Source organism: Salmo trutta, chromosome 1 (genome assembly GCF_901001165.1).
Source record: "Salmo trutta chromosome 1, fSalTru1.1, whole genome shotgun sequence".
In the NCBI taxonomy this organism is placed as follows: Eukaryota; Metazoa; Chordata; class Actinopteri; order Salmoniformes; family Salmonidae; genus Salmo; species Salmo trutta.
The window spans coordinates 30,961,355-30,980,370 of NC_042957.1; the positions used below are offsets into that span (position 1 = coordinate 30,961,355).

The window sequence follows — 19,016 nt, forward strand, 5'->3', positions numbered from 1 at the left end:
AGGCCATGATGGCGAAGTAAATACAATATAGCAAGTAAAACACTGGAATGGTAGATTTGCAGTAGATGAATGTGCAAAGTAGAAATACTGGGGTGAAAAGGAGCAAAATAAATAAATAAATACAGTAGGGGAAGAGGTAGTTGTTTGGGCTATTTATAGATGTGCTCTGTACAGGTGCAGTGATCTGTGAGCGGCTCTGACAGCTGGTGTTTAAAGCTAGTGAGGGAGACAAGTGTTTCCAGTTTGAGATTTTTGCAGTTCGTTCCAGCCATTGGCAGCAGAGAAATAGAAGGAAAGGCGGCCAAAGTAGTAATTGGCTTTGGGGGTGACCAGTGAGATATACCTGCTGGAGCGCGTGCTACGGGTGGGTGCTGCTATGGTGACCAGTGAGCTGAGATAAGGGGGGACTTTACCTAGCAGGGTCTTGTAGATGACCTGTAGCCAGTGGGTTTGGCGACGAGTATGAAGCAAGGGCCAGCCAACAAGAGCGTACAGGTCGCAGTGGTGGGTAGTATATGGGGCTTTGGTGACAAAACGGATGGCACTGTAATAGACTGCATCCAATTTATTGAGTAGGGTATTGGAGGCTATTTTGTAAATGACATCGCCGAAGTCGAGGATCGGGAGGATGGTCAGTTTTACGAGGGTATGTTTGGCAGCATGAGTGAAGGATGCTTTGTTGCGAAATAGGAAGCCAATTCTAGATTTAACTTTGGATTGGAGATGTTTGATGTGAGTCTGGAAGGAGAGTTTACAGTCTATCCAGACACCTAGGTATTTGTAGCTTAGGAAAATATGCAACTATACATAAATATTGGTACATTTCATTGCCCTTATGCCTAAAACAAATGCAATATAGACAAAAACAAATAACAATGAAATTAAATATCCATATAAATATCTAATCATGTTTATTTTCCCCCATTAAAACACTTACATATCTATCTAGGCTGGAACGGTTGCTGTTAAAAATACAATAAATAATTTTCATTCTGAACTGGAATAAACGTATTGATCACATCACACAGACAACAACTACAGACCAGTATCCCTTCTTTCTTTTCTCTCCACAACTCTTGAACATGCCGTCCTTGGCCAGCTCTCCTGCTATCTCTCTCAGAATGACCTTCTTGATCCAAATCAGTCAGGTTTCAAGGCTGGTCATTCAACTGAGACTGCTCTTCTCTGTGTCACGGAGGGTCTCCGCACTGCTAAAGCTAACTCTCTCTCTTCTGCTCTCATCCTTCTAGACCTATCTGCTGCATTTGATACTGTGAACCATCAGATCCTCCTCTCCACCATCTCCAAGTTGAGTATCTACGGTGCGGCTCACTCTTGGATTGCGTCCTACCTGACAGGTCGCTCCTACCAGGTGGCGTGGCGAGAATCCGTCTCCGCACCACATGCTCTCACCACTGGTGTCCCCCAGGGCTCAGTTCTAGGCCCTCTCCTATTCTCGCTATACACCAAGTCACTTGGCTCTGTCATATCCTCACTTGGTCTCTCCTATCATTGCTACGCAGACGACACACAATTAATCTTCTCCTTTCCCCCTTCTGATAACCAGGTGGCGAATCGCATCTCTGCATGTCAGACATATCAGTGTGGATGACGGATCACCACCTCAAGCTGAACCTCGGCAAGATGGAGCTGCTCTTCTACCCGGGCAAGGACTGCCCTTTCCATGATCTCGCCATCACGGTGGACAACTCCATTGTGTCCTCCTCCCAGAGTGCTAAGAGCATCGGCGTGACCCTGGACAACACCCTGTCGTTCTCCGCTAACATCAAGGCGGTGACCCGATCCTGTAGGTTCATGCTATACAACATTCGCAGAGTACGACCCTGCCTTACACAGGAAGCGGCGCAGGTCCTAATCCAGGCACTTGTCATCTCCCGTCTGGATTACTGCAACTCCCTGTTGGCGGGGCTCCCTGCCTGTGCCATTAAACCCCTACAACTCATCCAGAATGCCGCAGCCCGTCTGGTATTCAACCTTCCCAAGTTCTCTCACGTCACCCCGCTCCTCCGCACACTCCACTGGCTTCCAGTTGAAGCTTGCATCTGCTACAAGACCATGGTGCTTGCCTACGGAGCTGTGAGGGGAACGGCACCTCCGTACCTTCAGGCTCTGATCAGGCCCTACACCCAAACAAGGGCACTGCGTTCATCCACCTCTGGCCTGCTGGCCCCCCTACCTCTGCGGAAGCACAGTTCCCACTCAGCCCAGTCAAAACTGTTCGCTGCTCTGGCACCCCAATGGTGGAACAAGCTCCCTCACGACGCCAGGACAGCGGAGTCAATCACCACCTTCCGTAGACACCTGAAACCCCACCTCTTTAAGGAATACCTGGGATAGGATAAAGTAATCCTTCTACCCCCCCCCAAAAGATATAGATGTACTATTGTAAAGTGGTTGTTCCATTGGATATCATAAGGTGAATGCACCAATTTGTAAGTCGCTCTGGATAAGAGCGTCTGCTAAATGATGTAAATGTAATGTAAATGTAAATGCAGTGCCTTAGACGGCTGCACCACTCGGGAGCCCAAATATGATTATACTGTAGTTTCCTACAGTGTCTGTAAATAAATATTGACAATGGAAAGAAGTGGAGGGCGCTCAACAAACGTGAGTCGAAGTGCAATCAAAAAATGTAATCATCATTGAAAAGGAAAAGGCACAACGTGCATATAGGTTAGGCTACTATGGTGAGTGAGCATTGCGCCTTCTTATTTTCAACAAGTATTGATTACCCATTTATTTGTCTCTGCCTGCAAAGCGTCCTCCTAAAAAGGTAGGCTATATCCTAAAGGCCTATGCAAAACATAGCAAGTGTCGCTGTCATCATTCTTGCTGCTTCAAGTGTGCTCTCAATTAAATAGAGTAGGCTATTGCCTATGAATGGGCGGAGAAGCATGGGGCAGTTATCTTTCCAAGGAAATGTACTTCCTAAATAGGCCTATGATTAGGCTATAGTTTACTACATTGCCTATAAATAAATATTGATATATTTCTCCATTTGAAAATCTTCCCACCTCTCAAAGGTAGGCTGTAAATATAGCTCAAGAGAAAGTGCAAGTCTCTCCAACTCTGCCCTCTTCAAACTACATCTATCATATTGGCTGATATAGCCCAGTAATACAGATAGCCTTATATACAGTAAGGGCCATGTGAGAATCTCTGGTAATTTAACTTTATTATTTTTGCACATTTGATATTGCCTATAGGGAGCAAAATTGCTGTGATCATGGATGGCAAATGAGGTGCGTCACATACACCTAAAATAACATTGTGGGACTGCAGTTGGGTTTGGGACCAGTTCTTGTCACTGGCAGGGTGCGGTATGAAAAGCTGCAGGTGCAGGTGGGAGCAGCATGAAGAAATTGGTCCCACTCAGGCCTGTAACGTCAGAGCTGTTTATTACTGTGTCGGTGTGAAAAGTAGGGAATTAGCTAGGGAAAAACAGACAAATCAATAACATGACATGTAATACAGACTAATAAAAACTCACATTGCACTGAACAAACATCAGAATATCAGTCTTCAATCGTTTGGCTGATAGTTTCGTTGTTTGATTCAGGTCAAGTGTGATATAGGTCAAAAGAAGAGCTAACATTAGCCAACTTTTGGCCAACTCTCTCTAACGGTACATCAACTGGCAAAAGTGAATTTACTTCTGTTGAAACGGGACAAAACAAAGGCTACAAAACATTTCCATACAAATAACAGCCTTTAGATAGTAATAATAGCCACCTGACAGACACAGTAGCTAGCTAGAGCTGACCTGGCTGTGGAAGCTAACGTTACTAGCTAGCGTAGCTAATTCATTCACCTCATTCGAGAAGGGATGAAACATTAGCTAACGTTACTGTACATGTCAGTTACAGTAATAGCTCAGCACTGCAAATAAACACTAGTTTAGTTTTCTGTTAAACAGCAGTTACCTTGCCAGCTACATCAGTTTACTCTGCTTGCTTTTACAACTTCTGGAAAGAGCACAACATATACACACTGAACTATGCCCAACTCTCCTGTGCTAGTCCAGCCAGCCTTCCAGAAGCTTTGCCTTCACACAGCCTTCTTCTTCTATGATATAATGGCGGTCCGCAAACAAACGTTAAAAGTGCATGCCGCCACCTACTATGCGGGAGTGTGTGGTCAATCACAGTTTACAACATTTCTAAATCGTCCTACCTAACTCAGTACTTCTGAGAAAATAAAAAAGAGCCATGCTAACTTCATCCAACCTCAATGACCCTACACTTCAAGCTTTCCCTCTCTTCAATATACTTACAACAATATAACAACACATGCTCCACCGTTTCATCGACCATACACTCCAGACACAAACCATTAACATGCTTGCCAACCAGATGCAATGACGAGTTCAATGTGCAATGTCAGGGGGCAAATTGAGCAAATTGAGCAAAAACCAACACTTGCTTCCTAATCTGACCTTTGAATCTTGATCCACTGTCCTTTCTTTGGAGAGCATATAAATGCTGCCCTTGGGCTCAGAGTCCCATATCTTCTGCCACACATCTATCAAAATAGCTCTGATCTTATATTTGGCCTCCAGCCCACTCTGTGGTCTTCACATGGTCCTAAATCCAGCCGATCCCTAAAGCACACCGTTGCTACTTTTTGTATCACATTGCAATGATAAAACTGGGGGGGGGACAAAAATGCAACTTCAGAATCCGGGAGGGACATGACTCCAGTGAAAGTTGTGCCCCTGCTGTTTTATCATTGGTTCCAAAAATGTCTTAATCTCATTGTCACATTGAAAATATTGAATACAAATTCCTCCTATATAAATATATTTACTACTACATGCTAGGACATTGTAAAGCTACACACTATTATGTAAAACTATGTGTGATCAGTGTGTACCTAATTTATTGCAAACAATTTTACAATGTTTCATGATGGCCCTTTTTTGGGGGGGGGGGGGGCAGATGGCTGGTACAGGGAATTTACTTCCCAGAATATTGCTTGTATTGGATTCATGTCAATAAATGTACTGTATGTCGTTCAGTGGTATTTTTTATTTTTGTATCTAAGCAATGACATTGCCTACTTTGGATAGTGTGTTCAAGCAGGCACATGATTAGAAGCATTAGAGAAACCTCTTCTGCACACATTCATTCTACTGCTGTCAACATTTGCCTGGCCTTTTCTGTCTAACAGTGTTTGACTTAGAAATCGTTTAACTCTTTTATTGATATTTTATTATAATTTTGATGTACCGTAGAATAAAGTGTAAAAAAGGTCATAAAATGTATCTTTGGATAAAAAAAAAATCAATCTTCTTTGGTTTAATAGTTGATGTTGCACCCAAAAGTCGCCGGTACCCTGTAAAGCAGAGCAGATCATGTGACTGAAAAGCATGACACACAGATAAGGAAGCAGAGTGCAAGCGGGGCAGACTGTCAAGACAGAACTAAGGTAAACGAAACATGGAAAACAAGTATTTAGTGTTGTTCGAAATTTGACAAAAGCAATGTTTGGGCGTGCAATAATTTGGAAATGTCGACAAGCGACAATTAAGCTGAAACTCATGCGACCTTAAAGGAATGCTAATGTTTATAGTCTGCGTTCACAAACAGTTGCCAGCATTTGTGCAACTGAAGAAACAATGTATCTTTACCTCTGTACACTGCCGTATTTCCTGATATAAATTCACATGGTACTTTACAATTCACGTCTATTGCGTTTGATGAAATGTATATATGATGACATAAGTCGCAAATGGAGACAGGTTATTCAGGCTTCTGTATTTCCGCATCTTTCTGGCCTCGTTCTTCGGGTTGAGAGCGTTTTCATGTGACTAGATCGTGCACGCATGCGCAATCGCAAGCATGTTGATTTTGTCCATCCACACCAGACGCGATCAAGACACGCAGGTTGACGTATCAAAACAAACTATATTAATTTGCAGACAGTGGAAACACATGAAACAGTCATGGTCATTTACCTAGCTAGCTTTCTGTTGCTAGCTAATTTGTCCTGGGATATAAACAATGGGTTTTTATTTTACCTGAAATGCACAAGGTCCTTTTTTTTCTGGGTCTTTGAAGAATTTTGACCCATTTTGAGTCAGCACAAAATCGTGTGTTCTCTACTCCAACAATTAATCCACAGATAAAAAGCATAACCTAGTTTAGTTTCTAGTAATCGCTTCTTCTTCTGTGAACTTTATATGACGTTGGCAACCAACTTTAAGGTGCATTACCACCACGGACTGGACTGGTCCCAGCTAGCAATGAGTAATCGGCCCTCTTCCGGGGTGCCGGAACTGATCGAATCGGCCCGGAATCAAAATGAATGACTGCCCAGAATCGGCCCAAGTACATCGAGACGTTTCTGTCTACCCGAATTCAGCCGACTTTGCCGGCATCTTACAGAATCGCCCCAGAAGCAGCCCGATGCAAATTTTAAATAAACGCACACAAAATTACCCAATTTTAGTAATTTTAAATATTATTATTATTATTATTATTATTATTATTATTATACATTTTATACATATAAATTATACCCATCCACTAAATAAAACATTTTGTGTCGGAGAAAACACCATACACCTGGTGACTCTGTCAGCGTCTGTGCGCCTGGCCCGCCACAGGAGTCGATACAGTGCGATAGGACAAGGACATTCCGACCGGCCAAACCCTCCCCTAACTCGGACGACGCTGGGCCAATTGTGCGTCGCTTCATGGGTCTCCCGGGTTACAGCCAGCACGGGTCTCGAACCAGCATCTGTAGCAATGCAGTGTCGTAGAATGCTGCGCCACTCGGGAGGCTCCATCCACAAAGTTTTTAATGCTTATCAGTTGCCTTGCACAAAGTATCAAAATACTATACAGGACTCTTAAAAGAATTTGATTTAAATGTTAATTGTATTTTTTGATCACAGAAACAATGTGAAAATATGGAAAAATTAATAATGAAATGTTAATTATATAAAGCAGCCCGTGTAATCACAATGTCTTTTCACCCAAACTTTTAACCTAAATCCAGTTACATGGTGACATTTTTTTTGTTACGTTCACTTTGAATTCATGTTAGTTGACAACTCAACCAAATGTAGGCTAAATCAAAATTAGACTTTGAGCTGACATCTATGCCTAGCCTCTTTGAAGGCCTATCTAATCTGAGTGGAAGGCTGATGAATGCAGAATGTACCCTGTGTACTTGGTATATTGTGTACTTGGTACAGGGTACATTGCAGAATGTACCCTGTGTGAATTCATTTGTTACTAATAATAGGCTGTCGGTAAGAGTATGTTCAATATTCATGAATACAATATGTAGGTTTATTCATTTTAAAACAATTTTATACAAGCAAATGGGATTTTTACCACTTTGGTGACGCGCTACAGTATGTCTAGGGGAAGGAGTGTACATAATGCCAAAAGCAGGTGGAATGAACTGAAGCTGTGTGAGTGACTGACCTACAACAATACTTGTAACATTTTATATTTCAAGGCCTTTGGGAGACTCCCAATGCGTCAACCATGGCCTACCAGTACGGAAAAGTGCGGGACCCAAATGTGCTTACTCAGACGATAATCTCCAACATCCAGAAGATAACACAACAAAGTAATTGAGACATATGGACAAACTGTGCACACATGTAAATCAGTACACAAGTTTTGTCATATCCTCTGAATTTAGCCGGCCTGTAGGCTACTATACTTCTCAGGCCTGGGGATTGACTCAAAAGTATTAATATACCTCATTTACATCATTTCTTTTGAATTAACTTTCAAACTGAACACTTTTCCTATTGAGTGAACACACGTACTGTTATTGTTTTTGTCACAATATTTGTGCCCTGTTTCTACCAGCATCTGAAATACAGAGAATTGTGAATCAGTTGGGAACACCACAAGACACTACTGAGCTCAGACAGCAACTGTGAGTTCTGTTTTAATCAGAAGAGGGCTCTTGTAGTGTGTAGCTTTTAAAGTTATTACATGCTGGTATGTGTATTTCTGTGGAATGTTATCTAAATGACCCTTTTGACTTTTCAAATGTAGGCAGCAGAAACAGCAAAATGTCAACCACCTTGCCAAAGAAACAGACCGATGTGTGAAGGAATTTGGCTCTTTGCCTGTCACAACTGAACAGGTAATCAACTTTTTGTTGGTACGGTTGCTTCAACTTAATTTACAGCAAGCAACAAAATGTATAGGAATAGTGTGCACTGCGTGGAACGTGTAGTGTAATGCCCAATAGCAGACAGAATGTTATTCATACATTAATATGTGAACAGCACCTCAGTGCTCATTGGTCACATGTTAGGTGGGCGGGCCTGTGCTGTCCAAGCTGGTCCCTGGATTACCTGTTCCTTGTGAGTCTCTTAACACACAAACAGTTCCTGTAGTGTCCTCCGTTCACCTTTTAAGAATGCATGTCATTAAACAGCACATGTCGCCATCTACAGGCAAGCATTTAAACCCTGCAATATAAAAAAAAATGTACATGCTGTTTTTGCATCTTTTATTTTAGCCACCTGTCATTCAATTTACCCTGCATACTCAATGTTTTACTTATATGACACATTGGAGATAATACATTAGATAAGAATTTCTTCTCAAAATGTAATTCTTTAAATAATTAACTCTTTTCCATTACATTGTGTAATGAACTATAACAGGAAACTGTAAGGTAGCCCGTTTTTATTTATAAATTCAGCTGGTGTGCTATTCTTAAGCACATTGGGCCTTTATTTCCTGTTTTTGTAGTTGTGGGGGTTCTTGTTCAAGGAAGGCCCAAGGCACCCAGCATGAACATTTTTCCTGACAGCAGATATCCCACAATGTTGAAGGAATTTGTGCTTGTGTGTGGTAAAGAAAGAAATTAATGCATTCTTGTAAAGTTCATAAGGAATGGCTGGAACGCATGCCATGTGTGCACTGGCAGGAATAATAAAATTCTTACAAACATCCACAATTTCTATTTTTCAATACGGTCTTAGATGGGTTTAGAGGCAACTCAGTGCCTCCAGCACTGAGTTGCAGTGCCTTAGACCGCTGAGCCACTCGGGAGCCCAAATTTAGACAATGGAAAGAAAATGATTGGTTTAATTGCAAACGCGTTCTAGTTGTTTCTTGCTAACAAGAGTAATATAAATATGTTTTAATAAGCAGAAGTGAAATACTAACATCTTATGTAAAGTAGGGTGTAGTGGCCTGAGACAGAAGTCCTAAGAATAGTTGTCAATCGGTTGAAGAGTGCTATGACACAGTATCATGTAACGTAAACTCACTCACTTTTGTACATCGCCTTGGTCCGTACAATTTACCTTATTTTAACGCCCCAAAAACGTAATACTTCCAGATCAACTGTAATGTCAATACCATTGTAAAGCACAATTTCTCCCCTTTCCAACAAAATTAATGACATGACCTCCACGCTACCCGTTTCTGCATAATTCAAGAAGACAATGAGCTCCTTCGGGTCTTTTTAAAAATGGCGGGTGGGGAAGCGAAACTAATGCGTGATAGTGAGAAGGAGAGATGTGTGGGAAAACTGCTTTTTTTTCCACTCGATCTGTCCAACTTATCACCTTTATCGCCTCTAAAATGTAAATAAAACACTATAAAGAGTTTATATAATGTCATCACGTACCTATTTGAAGGTTTGTGTTGAATTTGAATTGGGTTTTTAGGGCGGTGCTAGTGATCTTCAGAAGTAAACAGCGGCTTTGAAAGTCATGATCGCTTACAGTAATGATGCAAATAAATGACTAGGTATCCCCCCTTACCCCCGTCACTGTCCATTTCTTGTTTTTAAACGATGAGAGAAGTGCTACACCAGGTGGAGAGAGATTGTAAGACAGAAATAGTTGCTTTATGCGTGCTGTACGTTACGGCATGACACGTCACGATGTAACGGAGGGTCAGTTTTTTTTCAACTTTTCTCCAATACTATTGAGCCATTACCATGTCGATCAACGCTTGAATAGAAACGTAGTTCACACCCCAGATTTTGAAGTCAACACAGTCGCTACAGTCCCATTAGTTTTCTTTATAGCCTCGTTTGAATGTCGCGGTTGCGCACATTTGTACGGAATGGGGTGAGTTTACGTTACACTGTACAGTATGTGATGTTTGTTCATTTGTTTACCTCTTCTAGCGCCAGAGAAAGATCCAGAAAGATCGCCTTATCAACGACTTCTCCAATGCACTGACCAATTTCCAAAAGACACAGAGGCAGGCTGCTCAGAAAGAGAAGGAGTTTGTTGCCAGAGTCCGTGCCGAGTCCAGAGTGTCGGTTAGTACTCAATGCTTTAGACAAACAAATCAAATCGCACCTGAAATGCGAGTGCATCAGGCTGACTGTTCTGTCCCCCCTCAGGGTGGCTTTCCTGACAACAGCTTTGGAGGAAATGGAAACCCCTTTGAAAGGTCAGAGTTCAACATTTCAGTGGTCTAGTTCTTTTGAGTGCCGTAGTGCACAGACATGCTGCACTAAACATACTGTGCAAGCTGTCTAAATACAACCCAATGTTTGTCCCCACATAAAACTGCATCCTGACTACAGAGGAAGAAACCGCTGTAGACACACTATTTTGTGGATTTACCCAGAGTTTATAATCCTGATTCAATTATTGTTGCCTACAGTTGTGAAGGATGTAAACATCTTCTTTTCTCAACACCACAACAGTGGAGAGAATATTTATTTGGTCTATTAGGGTTTAGCTCTATTTTTAATGTCCTCTTTTGTGACTATATAGGGTCAACCTTTTGTTCTACTACGAATTGCTCCTCTCTACCCCCTAAAGTCGATTTGAAGCTCCGCTATGCTAGAGACTTACCATTTCTTGTAGAGCCTACAGCTCAATCCCCTCTTTCTGCCATTATGACGTTTGCACCTATTCCATGACATGGGGCTTGTGAAAGCTGCCTTTTTCTACACGTGAGAGGATCCGGACAAGAAAATCGTAATGAAATTGGCTGTAAAACCCGAACCTTTTGTGAGCTACAGACTAATGCCGCGTTCAAAACAACCGGTAACTCGGAAATCTGACTTCAGTGCGTTCAAGACAACTGGGAACTCTGAAAAAACTAGGTCCGACTGGGAAAAATCTTTTGGAACGGTCATCGAACTTGGAATTCTAGTTGTCTCGAACGCCCCGTAATGTCACCACTATCGTAAAGGTAGACTCTCACGATCACGGTAGCGTTGGTTGTTTTGCTCTACGACATCCTATATGTTTTACGGCAGTTGTCTGAATTTTCTGTCGCGGACATCCTGACTTCGAAGAGGTCTTCTCACAAAACTGACCATCCAGACAGAACCGTTGGAGATACAAACTAATATGTCACCAGTAAACGAAAGGGGAGACTCTCACGAACACAAAGGTTCTGTTCATCTGGTCTACGGGAGTCGTCTGACGGTAACCCATGACCGGGCTGTACAAATTGCAAAAAGTGAATAGGGGGTAAAATAAATGTTCTTATCTCTCTCTCAGATATAGGACAGACACTTCAAAACCTTCTTCCTTTGTTTTTTTGTTTTTTATCAGTCTGTTTTTCCATTTCTGAATGTGTTATTCAATGCGTTGAGGCCAAATTCAATGTTTCATCAAATATTTTTTTTAAATATATTTCTTTTATACCTACAGGGGTCCTAAAATTCCAAATCAAATGGTTAAATTTGACATTTTATGACCATCTTAAAACAATTCCATATGTTAGCTTAGTAGGTATTGTGATGTAAGGGCTTAGACCTACAGGGGTTTTAACCATCAAATGAATGTTCACATACAAACCCACAGTTTACTATTCTCAGACTGCTACTGGTCTGCTTGTTTATCGAACAATCTACTTTAGTGTTATCATGTCAGTCTTTTCAGGCCCATCTCTCTCTGGCCCAGCCTGACCGAGTGGGAGGTGAGTGTTTGCTTTGGGTGGTTGACCGTGTTTCCCATGTCTGACTTTGCAGTGGGGGGCAGGCCCAGGTCCAGTCACAGTCTGAGGAGGTGGCCATCACCGAGGAAGACCTGCAGCTCATCCAGGAGAGAGAGACTTCCATCAGACAGCTAGAGGTGACAGCACTCACCTATTGTTACTCGATTAATGTAGAAGATTCAGGGTTGAATTAAGATTTTGTAGGAGGTCTATTGTTCCTCCAAATTACAGTGGTTGCCTTTCAATAAATGTATACAGTAAGCCATACAGTAAGCACACCTTATGCTATCCTGCAAATCACACTTACGTAATGGATTTCTATCCAGTTTATTTAATCTGTTATGTTTTCTGTGAATTCAATGCATGGTTTTACTTTTTTTCAGTCTGATATTACAGATATAAATGAAATATTTAAGGACTTGGGAATGATGGTCCATGAGCAGGGTGACATGATCGGTAAGCATCCATGCGGTCATTTACACCTCGACTTCTGAATACATCAGAAACTCTTCCACTTTCAAAACATTGACAACATACTGCATGTTTAGGAGCCTGTATGGAGAAGAGTCTAACGAGTGTTCTGGGAACAGAGGATGACAAACGGCTATGCCACACACACACACACACACTGAAATATGTCACACAACACTCAGAGGATCAATTCAAGGTGTTAAAACTGAAATTCCTCTGAGAGTTGAATCATCGTCATAGTGTACAAGTCAAAAGCAACAGTGTTCTGAAGTAAACATCCAACTTTTCGTTAAAGTTAACAAAACATTAAACCTATACTGTGAACTTCTGTGAGAGAATGACCCTTTCACTATATTTTTTTATTCCCTAGACAGTATAGAGGCCAATGTCGAAACTGCAGACCTTCATGTTCAGAATGCCACCCAGCAGTTAGCACAGGCTGCAGACTATCAGGTAGGTAACATGTACTTATTCAAGAATAATTTCCATCATTATTCAATTAAATTAGTAAATAAATTGTTACAACACTGCATCGAATCAATTTGCGTATCACATTAAGTGTTTCTTCTGACCCTTTCAGCGCAAATCTAGAAAGAAGATCTGCATTCTCATTGTTGTTCTGGTTGTACTTGCTGTTGTCGTTGGTTTAATCATCTGGGCATCAGTTAAAGGATGATGATGCTTTTCACACACACTTTAGTCCTGGTTTCATGATGCTTTAGGACTAAGTTTGAGTTACAAGTCTCAAGGCCATTGCTTGTAAAATGAAGACGAATGCGACAGCTGTCACTTTACTATACTGAACAAAAATGTAAACGCAAAATGTAAAGTTTTTGTCCAATGTTTCATGAGCTGAAATAAAAGATCCCAGAATTGTTTCCATATGCACAAAAAGCTTATTTATCTCAAATTGTGTGCACAAATTTGTTTACATCCCTGTTAGTGAACATTTCTCCTTTGCCAAGATAACCATCCACCTGACAGGTGTGGATTATCAAGAAGCTGATTAAACAGCATGATCATTACACAGGGGCACAATGCCACAGATGTCTCAAGTTTTGAGGGAGCGTGCAATTGGCACGTTGACTGCAGGAATGTCCACCAGAAAATGTAATGTCCATTTCTCTACCATAAGCTGCCTCTAAATTGTTTTAGAGAATTTGGCAGTACATCCAACCGGCCTCACAACCGCAGACCACGTGTAACCACGCCAGCCCAGGACCACCACATCCAGTTTCTTCACCTGCGGGATTGTCTGAGACCAGCCACCTGGACTGGTGATGGAACTGAGGAGTATTTATGTCTGTAATAAAGCCCTTTTGTGGGGAAAAACTCATTTTGATTTGCTGGGCCTGGCTCACCAGTGGGTGGGCCTGACTCCCAAGTGGTTTGGTCTATGCCCACCCATGGCTGCACTCCTACCCAGTAATGTGAAATCCATAGATCAGGGCCTAATGAATTTATTTTAGTTGACTGATTTCCTTATATGAATTGTAACTCAGTAAAATTGTTACATGTTGCGTTTTATATTTTTGTTCAGTGTATTATATTGAAATTTAAATAGATCACTTTTTAAGGGAACTTTGTCAATGTGCCATTGTTGACTTCTATTTGTCAAAATAGTCAATCAGTAATGAATTGATAATGTATAAACTCCTTAAATTCTATATGATAAAGAGTATGTTCTTTTGGCATCTACATACTGTATGCTATCTGCAGACACATACAGTGAGTATAAAAAACATTAAGAACACCTCTTTCCATAACACAGGCTGACCAGGTGAAAGCTGTGATCCCTTATTGATGTCACTTGTTAAATCCACTTCAGTTAGTGTAGATGAAGGGGGAGGAGACTGGTTAAAGAAGGATTTTTAAACCTTGAGACGATTGAGACATGGATTGTGTGCCATTCAGAGGGTGAATGGGCAAGACAACAGATTTAGGTGCCTTTGAACCACAGGACGTGCTTGTGGTAATCGCTGGAGCGGAATTAGTGGAATAGTATCAAATACATTAAACACATGGTTTCCATGTGTTTGATGCCATTCCATTAACGCAGTCCCAGCCATTATTATGAGCTGTCCTCCCCTCACTACTTTGAAAGGGGTATGGTAGTAGGTGCCAGGCACACTGGTATGTGTCAAGAACTGCAACGCTGCTGGGTTTTTCACGCTCAACAGTTTCCCGTGTTTGAAGAATGGCCCACCACCCAAAGGACACCCAGCCAACTTGACACAACTGTGGGAAGCATTGACGTCAACATGGGCCAGCATCCCTGTGGAATGCTTTTGACAGCGTGTAGAGTCCATGCCACGACGAATTGAGGCTGTTCTGAGTGCAAAAGGGGTGAGGGGGTGCAACTCAATATTAGGAAGGTGTTCCTAATGGTTGGTACTGTATGCTCAGTGTATATAGTAGTCTCTTGTTCTATGGACCAATGCTTTTGTGTCAAGGCTTTTGCCGTTTTAATCCTGAGATATTGAAATCATGTTTTTGTTGATTGTGAATTAATACTATAGTAAGGAGAATACACACAGAATTGGCCCGGAATAGGCTTGTTCAATACCTGCTGATTATAATGGACCCGTAGCCTTGTCTATGCACTAGAGGTCAAGGATTGTGCAATACTAAACAAGACCTTGCATCACTTTCGCTGTAAGGTTCCTCAAAGGAATGCTGCCTCATTCTTCACTTTATGAATTTGTATTTAATCTCACAACTACTCTCACTGTATGATTAAGTATGTATGGATTATACACGTTTTCTGGACCAGTGAATGTTTTTGCTGCCTCACAAAAATGTTATCTGTTTTTTATACAGCTCTTTCTGTTTTCATTTTCTTCAATAAAAAGCAGTGCAACACTAGATGCAATGAACTCTTAAAGCTAGAATCCGTAGTTGCTATATCCATTTTTGGACTTAGAAATTAATGACACAAGAATATAACTAATAAACGCCTAATGAGCTTAGTTCAACTGTCATACCTAGGGCTGTGGCGGTCATGAAATTTTGTCAGCCGGTGATTGTCGAGCAAATAGCTGTCTGTCTCACGGTAATTTGCCATCAATTAACATAAACAACTTTAGCATCTCCTGTCTTCCACACATATCCTACAAGCCATTGTAAAAAGTCTAATAAATCCATGTAATATAGCCTACACCTTCACAATAAATCCATTATTTATTTTAGACAGGTCTAAAGGAGCATGATATGAAGAAAATGTAGTCTCTTTCAGAAGAAAAGAATAGCATGCTCTTTATTTGCGGCCATCACTCTTGTTTTCTCCCGCAATTGCGTAGCCTTTAGAAATGTTGCGCAACATGAGCTCATGGGCTCTCAAGAAGTGTTTGATTAGATTTTAGAATACACTTGCATTGATGTCAGAGTGATTAGAGAGACAATAGAGTGCTGAGTACCAGGCAATTAGCATGTTTGGTAGGCTACTAATGACCAGCAGCAGCATCAGAGCTTGGAAGAAGCCTAATTACCATGACCGAGTGGTTATGTGGAATTTGACTGCCTTCATGACTTGTGACTGCCAGTGTGGCGGTAATACGGTCACCACAACAGCCCTAGTCATACTTCATCAGAACCCAAAATATATGCTTTTTTTATCCAAAATAATGTTAATGTAGACATGGTTAAAACTATATGATGAATGGTCAGTCTTCGCATCCATACCTCTCTCTGTTAATTTGAGAGTGGTTACATTTCTACTGGCCCATCCCTCAACTTTTTACCAAAGCTGAGGCAGGGTGTCCACTTTGTTATTGTTTCAATTAAGGATTCTACCTGCCCTAAGCTCTCTCCTGGCCCCTTACACTAAGTCTGAATTTGTCTTGCTAGGTGACCTAAACTGGGACATGCTTAAACCACCTGTAATGACCTTAGTGATCACTGTTTTATAGCCTGTGTTCGTAATGGCTGCTCAGTGAAATGAACTGCCCTGATTTGTCATAGACGCTTGCTAAAAACTTTAATGAGCAAGCCTTCCTTCATGAACTGGCCTCTGTAAAATGGTATAGAATCAGCTTGATCCCCTCTGTCGGAGACACTTGGACCTTTTTTTTAAAGTATTTTCAGTGTTATTGTTAACAAACACGCCCCCATAAAGAAAATGAGAATTAAAAAACGATTCAGCCCCTGGTTCGACCATGATCTTGCAGAGTTACTCCACCTCAAGAATTACATTTGGCAAAAGGCTCGGCACACGCATACTCAGGCTGACTGGCTCTTGTTCAGGCAAATAAGAAATAAGTTCACTCAGGCTATCCGGAAGGCCAAAGTTAATTACTTTAAGGAGCAGTTCTCTCTCTGTGGGTCTAACAGCAAGAAGTTCTGTAAAACGGTTAAAGACCTGGAGAATAAACCCTCCTTCTCACAGCTGCCCATGTCCCTTAATTTTGATGATGTGGTTGTTACTGACAAGAAGCACATGGCTGGGCTCTTTAATCAACACTTCATTAAGTCAGGATTCCTATTTGACTCAGCCATGTCTCCTTGCCCGTCCAACATTTCCTCATCTCCCACCCCTTCTAATGCGACTATCCCGGAAGCTTCTCACCTTTTTTTCCCCTTCCCCTTCTACAAAGTTTCTCCCTGCAGGTAGTCACTGAGTTCGAGGTGCTAAAGGAGCTCCTGAAACTTGACCCAAAAAAACCATCTGGGTCAGATGGTTTAGACCCTTTCTTCTTTAAGGTTGCTGCCCTATCATCACTAAGCCTATCTCTGACCTTTTTAACCTGTCTCGCCTTTCTGGGGAGGTTCCCATTGCTTGGAAGGCAGCCACGGTTCATCCTTTATTTAAAGGGGGAGATCTAGCGGATCCTAACTGTTATTGGCCTATTTCTATTTTGCCCTGTTTATCAAAAGTGTTGGAAAAACTTGTCAAAACTTGTCAACTGACTGGCTTTCTTGATGTCTGTAATATTCTCTCTGGTATGAAATCTGGTTTCCCCTCAGGTTATGGATGTGTCATTGCAACCTTAAAGGTCCTCAATGATGTCACCATTGCCCTTAATTCTAAGCAATGTTGTGCTGCTATTTTTATTGACTTGGCCAAAGCTTTTGATACGGTAGACCATTCCATTCTTGTGGGCCGGCTAAGGAGTATTGGTGTCTCTGAGGGATCTATGGCCTGGTTTGCTAACTGCCTCTCTCAAAGAGTGCAGTGTATAAAGTCAGAAAATCTTCTGTCTCAGCCACTGCCTGTCACCAAGGGAATACCCCAAGGCTCAATCCTAGTCCCCACGCTCTTCTCAATTTACATCAACAACATAGCTCAGGCAGTAGGAAGCTCTCTCATCCATTTATATGCAGATGATACAGTTTTATACTCAGCTGGCCCCTCCCCGGATTTTGTGTTAAATGCTCTACAACAAAGCTTTCTTGGTGTCTAACAGGCTTTCTCTACCCTTAACCTTGTTCTGAACACCTCCAAAACAAAAGTCATGCGGTTTGGTAAGAAAAATGCCCCTCTCCCCACCGGTGTGATTACTACCTCTGAGGGTTTAGAGCTTGAGGTAGTCACCTCATACAAGTACTTGGGAGTATGGCTAGACGGTACACTGTCCTTCTCTCAGCACATATGAAAGCTGCAGGCTAAAGTTAAATCTAGACTTGGTTTCCTCTATCGTAATCGTTCCTCTTTCACCCCAGCTGCCAAACTAACCCTGATTCAGATGACCATTCTACCCATGCTAGATTACGGAGACATAATTTATAGATCAGCAGGTAAGGGTGCTCTCGAGCGGCTAGATGCTCTTTACCATTCGGCCATCAGATATGCCACCAATGCTCATTATAAGACAAATCACTGCACTCTATACTCCTCTGTAAACTGATCATCTCTGTATACCTGTCGCAAGACCCACTGGTTGATGCTTATTTGTAAAACCCTCTTAGGCCTCACTCCCCCCTATCTGACATATCTACTGCAGCCCTCATCCTCACCATACAACAACCGTTCTGCCAGTCACATTCTGTTAAAGGTCCCCAAAGCACACACATCCCTGGGTCGCTCGTCTTTTCAGTTCGCTGCGGTCGCTCGTCTTTTCAGTTCGCTGCAGCTAGCGACTGGAACGAGCTGCAACAAACACTCAAACTGGACAGTTTTATCTAAATCTCTTCATTCAAAGACGCAATCATGGACACTCTTACTGACAGTTGTGGCTACTTTGTGTGATGTATTGTTGTCTCAACCTTCTTGCCCTTTGTGCTGTTGTCTGTGCCCAATAATGGCTGTACCATGTTTTGTGCTGCTACCATGTTGTGTTGCTACCATGTTGTTGTCATGTGTTACTGCCTTTCTATGTTGTTGTCTTAGGTCTCTCTTTATGTAGTGTTGTCGTGATGTGTGTTTTGTCCTATATTTATATATTTTTTATTTATTTTTATTTTAATCCCAGCCCCTGTCCCCGCAGGAGGCCTTTTGCTTTTGGGTAGGCAGTCATTGTAAATAAGAATTTGTTCTTAACTGACTTGCCTAGTTAAATAAAGGTTAAATAAATAATTCCTGGCTTCCCTTTCCCCCTTCTGACCTTCGCATACTATATTAATTCAGTGTGTTTTGGTCACCCTTTAGGTTACACACCTTTCTATCTGCCTTATGCTTTTAATGGT

At 41.7% G+C, this 19,016-nt stretch overlaps 1 protein-coding gene and 1 long non-coding RNA gene across 2 annotated transcripts; one reads left to right on the forward strand and one right to left on the reverse strand.

Moving 5' to 3' along the window:
- Nucleotides 1-5,028: 5,028 nt before the first annotated feature.
- Nucleotides 5,029-6,208, reverse strand: LOC115193935 (uncharacterized). Its single transcript, XR_003878263.1, has 2 exons — nucleotides 5,651-6,208; nucleotides 5,029-5,355 (listed from the first exon to the last, which is right to left on the reverse strand). It is a non-coding gene; the product is annotated as an uncharacterized LOC115193935 (long non-coding RNA).
- LOC115193926 (syntaxin-7) lies at nucleotides 5,349-13,277 on the forward strand. The gene is made up of 10 exons (XM_029753081.1): nucleotides 5,349-5,448; nucleotides 7,492-7,605; nucleotides 7,854-7,923; nucleotides 8,046-8,136; nucleotides 10,147-10,284; nucleotides 10,369-10,418; nucleotides 11,959-12,061; nucleotides 12,308-12,380; nucleotides 12,766-12,848; nucleotides 12,976-13,277. Exons 2-10 carry the CDS (start codon nucleotides 7,521-7,523, stop codon nucleotides 13,069-13,071), a joined length of 789 nt encoding a protein of 262 aa, XP_029608941.1. The 5' UTR covers nucleotides 5,349-5,448; nucleotides 7,492-7,520; the 3' UTR covers nucleotides 13,072-13,277.
- Nucleotides 13,278-19,016: the final 5,739 nt, after the last annotated feature.

What these genes read in the sequence shown, in the direction of transcription:
- LOC115193926 (XM_029753081.1), top strand. Translation starts at nt 7,521, where the DNA reads ATGGCCTACCAGTACGGAAAAGTGCGGGACCCAAATGTGCTTACTCAG. An exon ending in CTTCCATCAGACAGCTAGAG is followed by an intron (nt 12,062 to 12,307) that starts GTGACAGCACTC and finishes ACTTTTTTTCAG; the next exon opens with TCTGATATTACAGATATAAA. An exon ending in CACAGGCTGCAGACTATCAG is followed by an intron (nt 12,849 to 12,975) that starts GTAGGTAACATG and finishes TGACCCTTTCAG; the next exon opens with CGCAAATCTAGAAAGAAGAT.